Source organism: Psittacula echo (genome assembly GCF_963264785.1).
Source record: "Psittacula echo genome assembly, chromosome: 24".
Lineage (NCBI taxonomy): Eukaryota > Metazoa > Chordata > Aves > Psittaciformes > Psittacidae > Psittacula > Psittacula echo.
Window position 1 is genome coordinate 2,452,029 of NC_137759.1, and position 9,410 is coordinate 2,461,438.

The following is a 9,410-nucleotide window of genomic DNA, read 5'->3' on the forward strand; positions in this document are numbered from 1 at the left end:
CTACGTGCCACACTCCTTTCCCAGGCCCTTTGCCTTCTTTAGGTGAGCATAAACTCGGGAGGGAAAGGAACAGCTTGGCTTGTACAAATTAAGGGAAAGAGCTTAATGTACCTGCTAGGTAGGACAGGGCCTTGGGGCGCTGCTCAGCTTGCTCTGCTCCTTTCTACCCCTGCTCTATGGGTTCCTCAAGGACCCCACCAGCTCCCCTCACAACTCCCTGTCCATGTGAGGATACCTGCAAGGCTGGGACCAGGCACAGGACAAGGAATTAGCGGCTGGAAAAAAGAAAACTTCACTGTAGCTGATCCCAAAACTTAAGCTTATAAACAGCAGAGGATGCTATTACTGAGAGGGCAGGAGGATGCCTTTGCACAACATTGGCTTCTCTGGGCACTCTTCCAAAGCATCTCAACCTGTCTTGGCAGAGTCAAAGAAATCATTTGAGCTGCTTTGTCGGAGCAGACAGCAGATACACAACTTGCAATCCAGCACTCAGACAGGGACAAATGATTCTCTCCACTTTCTCTCTCAGCCCCTTCTCACAGAGGGCTCTGCAGCTAAACAAACTTGGCACCTCCAATCCAGGAGGAATGGGCGAGATCTTCTACTGCTTCCACCATTTAAAAGTATCTTCTATAGATGCTACTTGATGAGAGCTCACTCCTCTTGCCCATTAACAGTTCAGAATTATTCGCAGACTAAATTAAAATAGAACTCAAGAAGGAAATTCACCTCCCCAAGTCTTCCATTTCCTGACCTGGCAAAAGACATGCTAAAGTCCAGCTCCTACAGTCACAGCAGGTAAAGAAATCTCCCTGAACTTGCACAACAATCACCTACCACCGTACGCACAGCTTTAGAACTGCAGGAGCTCCACATCCCAACCAACAGCGATCTCCGAAGGGAAAACAAGTCGCTTTGTCTCAGGACATCCTCCACAGGCCATCCTGCACTGGTAATGAGTGGGGTATTTCCTGATTTACTCCACAGCCAAAGCTGCTCTTCTGAATCCTCTCAGATTTCATTCTGCTCTTGCTAATGTTGCTTGACAGAGCTTCAAAGGTCCTCAAACACTGCAGACTCAAGAGGGGATTTCAGGCCAGGGCTGCGCACAGTGTGCGTCACAGGATGTAAAGTCCTTTTGGTAGGCTGCTCACATCAGGTTGAGTCAAGTCTCCTTCACACCACACTTCGGGGCTGCCATGGGTGCTGCTGACGATGATAAAACATGCCTGGTCTCTGCAACCAGAGTTTCAGCCGGGTGCTCCTGCTCTGCTCTAACAAAGGCACCTGAACAGATGGAACAAAACAAGCTCCAGCGATGAAATGTGCTGTCAAAAACCGTAACTCAAAGTTTCAGCGAGTGCTGGTTTCCTCCCTGGGATCCTGGCTGGAGTCTGGCACCTTGTGACTCAGCTACTGCCTGAAAATAAGCCACCTCAACCCCAGTAACACTTAAAAGCAGTTTTAGAGCTCTTAGTAGGAAAACCAAGCAGGTGAGACACATGTAGATGGCAGGACGAGATAACCTTCAGTTTCTTATTTTCTTGAATGAGCATTTTCTGGCACTTCCAGCCCAGAAGCCTCTTTCTCACAAGTGTCCCGGATAGTTAATCTGCCAGTGACTCCTGCTTAATACCAACATGAAAACAAACATCCAGCCCTCGAGACTAAGGTGGAGAAAGGCTACATCATCATTTCTCTTCCATCACAATTCATTTAAGCCTGAAGAGAGGATGGGTTGAGGGGAAGTACCCTGGAATTCAAAAACCCAACAGTAAGCCCATCACAAACTACGATATGAAGCACAATGTGCACCCCTGGAAAAGCTTTAGTGTGTATCTTGTAACATAAATTAGGATTACAAGGGGGAAAAAGTAGTAAATAAAGCAAAGGCAATTGTTCACCTTCAGATTTCAGCTCTGAGCCCTGAACAAACAGCCCTTCCCAACACAAAGCCATCACATAACTTGTGCTGTTTAAACCCACAAATAATCACCACCTGGTAAGCCAAACTGAGGAAATCCCTGCTGTGCCTTACTTCTGCATTCCACCTAAGCCAGTGTTTGCCCTGTGACTGAAGAGCACCCCACTGAACTGCAGCTTCCAGACACTTGATGTTCTGCTGTCTTTGCTCCACCTTTGAAATTAGGGACTCTTTTACTGCCCTACAGCTTGCATTTCTGCCAGCAAATTCCACACTACCCCCACCAACACACATCCAGACAGATGGTGAGAGCACCACTGAATGCATACAGCAAGAAAAACTGTCATTTTGAAGACAACACCCATTTAAAGTGACATTTAAAAGGAAGACAAGTGGTTTCAGGTATTGCATCTGCCCTCTTCTGATTACATCACTCCTTCCTCTCAGCGTGGGGATGCTGCAGAACCGACTGCATGGACAGGAATAGTGAAAGCAAAGAAATCAGAGAGAACCAAGTTTCATATCAGCATCTAAAGGGAGTGCCTGACTGCTTGAAGTGCCATCAGGCAGGCATTCAGAGAAGGAGCACTCAGCCAGATGATGGTTTCAGCCAGCTGCCTCCCTTTGAAAAATGAAGAAATGGACAATTTTGCCTTGAAAAATGCAAAGAAAAAAACCCAACAACTTGGTCCATCTGATAAGCAGAAAGACTATAGAAAGAAAACTGCTGCAGCATCCTTATCATCAGCTGCTTTATCCCACCCACACCAGAGGCTTTGTGTCCAGCTCCCCAACACCAGAGGGACATGGAGCTGTTGGAGCGAGTCCAGAGGAGACCATGGAGATGCTGCAAGGGCTGGAGCAGCTCTGCTCTGGAGCCAGGCTGAGAGAGCTGGGCTGGGGCAGCCTGGAGAAGAGAAGGCTCCTGAAGGGGAGACCTTAGAGCAGCTCCAGTGCCTAAAGGGGCTGCAGGAAACCTGGAGAGGGGCTTGGGACAAGGGCCTCTAGGGACAGTGGCCACCTCAGCCATCAGTGATCTAAACCTGAACTTACTTGAGGTGACAGAATATAAAGCAACAACTGAGAATGGTGAGCTCCAAGGGGAAGAGAAGTCTACCTGGCAATTTAAACATCGTCTTGTCAGGCACCAAACGAAAGGGCAAAATAATCCCAGTTAATTCTGCTCTTGAAGAACCATAACATGGTCACCAGCATGGTCTGACACATTCAAAACACCCATTTTGAAGGCCAAGATCCTGATAAGTCCAGAGTTTGAGTGATGTTAAGGACAGGCTTCCACACCAGCTCTGCCAAAACATGGTGTGGGCTCAGTTGCCTGGTCTCAATAGCAGCAGATCCCTTTGCCTCCTATGGAAAAACACAGAACAGCTGTGGAATCACTTGGAACACTCCATTCAGTTAAAGAGGGACCCGAGTGGCTCCCAGCCCAGCACACCCCTTCGTCTGCTGGGGAGCTGCCTTTCCGCTGGGAGCTCAGTGCTGTTTGAGATCCAAGCGCTCCCGGATCTCCTGGAGAAGAGGTTGGGAGGTATCTGCCATGGGAGAGGAACACAGAGGAGTTGAAGTCAGTAGTTTGATGAGCTTTGTCACAGAAAACTTCACCAAGTTTAAATAAAGAGTTATTGACCGGTGTGGCTACATGGACCCTTCATGATCATCAGCACCAAGCTACCCGAGGCACCACCGGGGCCACGGCAAGTCCGGAACACAGCAGGAAAGTCTTAACGGCAGCACAAGGCAGAAAGCTCAATTAAACATCATCCCCCTGCCTGGCTGGGAGAGGCGACAAGGAGCACCTGAGCTACTTACAGCTTGACCAGCCCTGAGCTCCCCACCAGCACCGTCCCAAGAGCTGCTACGTCCTAATGACCACAAACAAGGCAAAGCTGCCCTGGTCTGATAATCTGTTAATTCCCCCCAGCTCAGGCAGTGGAGCTCAGCCACACGGAACAAAGACAGGAGCTCATGGCATGCAGGGTTCCCAGCACAGCTAATCCACAGGCCCTTTTGGAAGTGGCACCATATCTGCTCAGGTTGGTCTTGTGACAAACCTTGGGCTGTGACCTGGTTTCCTCTGCCCTGAGCAGCAGGAACAGTCCAGGAGAGCTACCCAATGTGGGTCCTGCCCTCGCAGCCACCACTCACAACAGGCAGGTCTGCAATGGTGGAGATGCCACAGAATCCATCAACCCATTTTCAACTCCTTTTCTCCCAGGAAGTCCTTCCCACCCTCTCCAATAGCAGTTTCTGCAGAAAACACAGATTCTGATGATGGAGAATGAGGAGTTGAGGACTGTGGGAGCAACCTGGTCCAGTGGAAGGTGTCCCTGCCTGTGGCAGCTGTTGGAACTGGATGAGCTTTAAGGTCTCTCCCAACACAAACCAGTTTGTGATTCCATGTTTCTAACAGCCATTTATCAGAGACACAACAGCACAGGATATGCAATCTCCACACTGCTATTCTTCGAGTATCAACTATTCCAGCCTGTTCCTGTGTTAAATAATTAAGAGACCCCATCACACCCTAACTCCAGTTGTCCACATTTGTATTTTTTAAGGAGAATTAGGGAAGTGCTTTTGCTGTATCCAAAGCAAGAGGGAAGAGAAGCAAATGGGCTAACTCCTGGCGAAAGAGAGAGCCTCTCCCCAGTGCTGTGAGCCAACGGAACACGCTGTGGTTGGCAGTGACCAGCTCACAGCGAACACACTGAAGCCTCCCCATCTCCTCCTGCCGCAGCACATGCTCTGACTCAGGCGGGTTATTCACCACAAGCCAGTGCAAAAACCCACATGGAAGCTGGGGAAGCCACAAGAACAGACGATGGAAGATGGTGATGCTTAATTAGGGGTTGACAGCGTTTTCTGCTTCAATGCGGGGGTGAGGAGAGACGGAGCGACACAGGAGCTGCTCCATCACTTTTAGCTCTTTAATTACAGAAAACCTTTCCCAGGAAGTCCTGAGGTTAACTCAGCTTCTGACAACACTGGCAAACTCACACAAGCACCAGGCTGCTTTCAGGAACGGAGTCTTTCTAAGAGCTACCTACAGAAGGAAAGACCTCAATGTTATCTTATTGTCATGGGCTGCTGTAGGGCTGCTTGGAGGCCTACATGCCCTCTCTGCACAAGTGCCTTTGAGGAAAGGAGGTGCCAAGGCTTTAAAAAGACCCCTTTTAAACTTTGCAGAGTCTATAGAGCATGCCCCACGCTGCTCCTGCCAGCTTCCCCAGCACCACAGCCTCTGGGGAAGGCAAGGAGGATGCATTCATGGGATCAGATCACCCAGGGAGGGCAGGACCAGCTTTGGTTCCTGTTTTCTAGCAGCTCTGTCCCCACACTGGAGTGTGCAGAAGTGTCCACGCTGGGGCCTGCTGAAGGTCACTGCCACCTAAACACAGCCAAACCTCCCTTGTGCTGGGAGCTCCAGAGCATTTCCCCCTCCAACATCTGGAGAGATGGACACGAGTAATCAAAGGTGACAAAGATGAGAGCAGCAGGCAATGGGAAGGGCTTTGTCAGGGGCTCGCACACCCACTGCTGGACTTGACTGGCTGCAACTGGGAGATGTGCTCATGAAGGAAGCAAGCACTGTAATTCCTGCTGCTGCTTTCCAGGCTGCAGCCACCTTATATGGGAAAATCAGATTTAATAAGATTGTGCATCTGGCAAGAGCCCATAATGGTCATGTCAGTAAATCACTTCAATAATCGTTCCCAAATGATGCACTGTTCATACTAAATCCACTCAGGTCATTCCCTGAGGAGCCCTTGAGGAGAGGCCCAGCGAGCTTCCCAAGTGGGACACAGTGGCAGCTTTGCCAGCAGCGGATCCAGGGCTGCTGGAACGGGCTGTTATATACAGGTCAATGCCAAATGCTACTTAATGAAAATGAGATTAATCATTCTTCGTCCTGGGTTCTCAGGGATTCGATCTCCAGCCTGGCCTGACACGGATACAGATGGGCTCAGCATCCTTCAGGACACTGCCTGAATCTCTCTGCCATCCAAACGCTGCCCTTCACAGCCCCCAGGCTCCATAATCCCATTTGCTTCCCCATTTGCAGATTCAGATCTTAAAGGACAATTAATTTGCCCAAGCAGCCTGAATTCTATTTTCGCTGCCTTCCTCCTTCCCTGCAGCTGAGCTGTGACTTATTGACTGTGAAGGAACCACAGGGTCTTTACAAGTTCAAGGCACAGGGTGTTTTTGTGTCTGTTTTTGCTGAGCTGACTCCCTCTGAAATCATCTTTGCTACCACCATTTCATGGGCAGGAGGCATGTGACACCCAGCGAAGCTGTGAACCAGCATCATGCTGAGGATGATGTTTACATTTGATTTTTCCTCAAGCTGATAAGTTCTCTTCCATTTCCTTCTCCATCACCTTGGTAGGGATTGAGATGCTTGTGCCGCATGGGGTGGAATTCTTCTCTTATCTCTAATCTGCTCATTGAGACAAAACAATGCTGCCAGCAGCCCTTCAAAAGTCACCTCGAAGTGATCATGGCAAAGAGGGTGTTCTCCCAGTGCAGATGGGCTTACAGGTGCTGTCAGCATCCAGCAACACGGAGAGCTTCACTTTGCTACCTCCAGCTCTGGGTGCAGTGAGACAACTTGTCATTTCAGCTTCCTAAAGCAGAGAATTCAATCCTGAACACCACACTGGAGGCTTCTGCCCAGACTCCAAGCCATAAATGATGGGAAGGCTGCAACACATGGAACAGGAGATGCGAGAATTGCAAGTAAATCGGAGATCAGTTTTCCTTCCCCATTAGGCTGAGGATTTCCACCTTTGCAAGTGGTGGTGGAGACCAGCTTTGCCACCCATGTGTGCCAATAGCTCTCCAATAACTTGAGCACCTTTGGAGAAAAGGTGGTTTCCAGGTGCTCTGTCTCCTGGGTAGAGGGATGATGATGATGTGCCCTCTCCTCACCCAACCATTCCTGAAGGATCCTGGTGCTCCTGTCACCCTGCAGGCACACAGAGCCTCCACAGCCACCTCTGCTTGTGCCAACAGCTCTGCTATTCACACCAAAATGGGTGAATGCTTCCTGTAGTCCATTCCCAGGGGATGAGGGGGGGAATCCAGGGAGGAGCACAGAAGCTATTTATACCCATTACATTTTGAAATACTCTTTTCCACCATGGTGGTGAGAAAACTTACAAACCTCAGATTTGGGTTCTCGGAAAGGGACAAACTGGGGCTGTGTGCTCCTGCCCGAGCCCTGCTGCTGGCATGAAATGAGGTTTTCTCCCTCAAAGACTTCCAAAAGCTCCCTTCAGAAGCCTCTCCATGCCTCATGTCAGCTAAGTCAGGCTTTCCGTGCCTTTCCGTCCCTGTCCTCCATCCAGTTTTACTAACCAGCTCCCCTTGATACCTACTGAGCGCTTGGGGTAGGTCTTCACTGACCCAGCCCACACTCTGGCTTAACCCCACCAGATCCATTTAGCCAAAGCCCAGCACCAGCCGCCCTTGCTCAGCAGCACGGAGCCAGGGAGCAGATTCTGGCTGTGCTGGTAATCCTCCAGCCTTCATCCACGGCACGAGCGCTGTGGGAGCGGCACGAAGGACGTACAGAGATGGGTCAGGAGTGATGAGCTCCACCAGGCCCAGTCCTGACCCAAGAGCAGCAGAGCCATGGAGAGCCACCCCCAGCCCCTCCACACAATACCCACTAGCTGCTGTCACGTTATCCTCAGCCCTCCCAGGAGCTCCACTTGCAAACTGAGGCCGAGTGACACAGTTTGGACGTGACCCAAGCGAGGAGTAAGCAACTTGACTCAGAGAATCAAAGCAGCAGTGAGATGTCTGGCTCCGATTCACGTGTTTTTTACTATCAGCGTCAGGTAAGCCAGCTGCAGTCTTGTATGTTCAGAGTTACTTGCAAAGAGAAGGAAAACACACACTCTTTAAACCCAACGGTCTTGGCATGAGCAACAACCCTGTCCCCTCCCCAACACACGGGAAGGTGGCACAGAAGTCAGAAGGATAGAGTATTGTAACTGTTCATTGCCAAGAGGCTCTCTCAGCCGCTCCCTCAGCATCCCAGGCTGGAAGCCCACAGCCGTGCTGGGAGAATGCTCCCCACAAAGAGGCCAAAGGCAAGCTGAGCGCAGCTCTTTCCCTTACAGCAAAGAACTGCAGCAGGAACGCTGGGAACAGCTTTCCACACGCCTCAGCCCCTCACACAAAATTACCCCTCACATCCGGCCCTCCCGAAACTGGGTGACACCCATGACACAACCACAGCTCCCGCTGGCACTGCTGCGGGTTTAGCACTGATGAGCCTCATTTAAAGCCCGGGAACAAGGAGATTTGCTGCCATAATACAGCCAAAACCCGTCCACCACGGAGCAGGCTCAGAATGAACTTGGGGCTCAGGCGGGTGATTGGCGGCATCCTGTCAGACCCACAAAATCAACCCAAGCACAGGGCAGGGCTCTGCAGCCACACACAACTCGAAAACCAGCAATTAAGAGATTGTTAATGAGCTATAAATTATAAGGCAGCAGAGGCAGGATTGCTTGGACAGCCCCACATGTCCAACCCTGCCAAAGGGGAACCCACAATCGTCTGTTAATGCTGTCAGTGGTGGTGTCAGGCTGGGGCTTGCTCCCTGCCTCTTGAAGATAGTTTTCTGGAGCCCCAGCAGCCCCCCAGTGCAAAGCAGGCCCCCCTTGGAGCCCCAGCAGCCCCCCAGTGCAAAGCAGGACACCCCTGGAGCCCCAGCAGCCCCCCAGTGCAAAGCAGGACACCCCTGGAGCCCCAGCAGCCCCCCAGTGCAAAGCAGGCCCCCCTTGGAGCCCCAGCAGCCCCCCAATGCAAGGCAGAAGCCTCCCGGGGCGCGAGGGGAGAGTGGTGAAACCATTCAGGATCCGGGGGGGACGGGGGTTGCTGCAGTTGGACGGGACCACGCGGTACCCCGGGGGTGGCACGCTGCGGGTGGGGGCGTTTGGACTGAACCACTCCGAGCCCCCCCCATGGGATCCAAGGCACAACGCGGAGTACTGACGGGAGGTACCACTTAGCCCCCCGCGGGGGGTGCAGCTGGGCTGAACCACTCCGAGCCCGAGGGGAAGCCGCGCCGCGGGGGGCTCCGCCGGGATCGGGTGAACGGCCGCACGCAGGGGAACCGGCCGGGGGCGGTGCTGCCGCCCGGTGCTCGCAGCGCGTTACCTCCTGCCGCGTCCAGGCCCCCCGCGCCGGCCTCCGGGGGGGCACCAGCGCCCTCCACGGACGAGCCCTCCTCCTCCTCGGACACATCGGGCTCCATGGCGGGCGCTCGGCAGGCCCGGGGCAAGCCCCGGCCCGCACCCGCCGCCTCCGCCGCGCTCCTCCTGGCCCCGGCCGCCGCCGCTGAGGAAGCTGGGAGCAGTCAGCACCATAGAGCGCGGGAGGTGCCGCGGACAGACACGCCCCAGAGCCACAGGGCGGAAGAGGCACCGGAAGTAGAGCGAGCCTC

At 52.5% G+C, this 9,410-nt stretch overlaps 1 protein-coding gene across 4 annotated transcripts in view; it reads right to left on the reverse strand.

The window, feature by feature from the left end:
• PIP5K1C (phosphatidylinositol-4-phosphate 5-kinase type 1 gamma) overlaps positions 1 to 9,317 on the reverse strand; it is a 34,041-nt gene extending 24,724 nt beyond the window's left edge. For all 4 annotated transcript variants that reach the window (XM_080634246.1, XM_080634247.1, XM_080634248.1 and 1 more), the window contains exon 1: positions 9,125 to 9,317. In XM_080634246.1, coding sequence (XP_080490372.1) covers positions 9,125 to 9,221 — 97 coding nt within the window. In that variant the 5' untranslated portion in view covers positions 9,222 to 9,317. The remainder of the gene's footprint in view (positions 1 to 9,124) is intronic.
• Between the last annotated feature and the right edge of the window lie 93 nt (positions 9,318 to 9,410).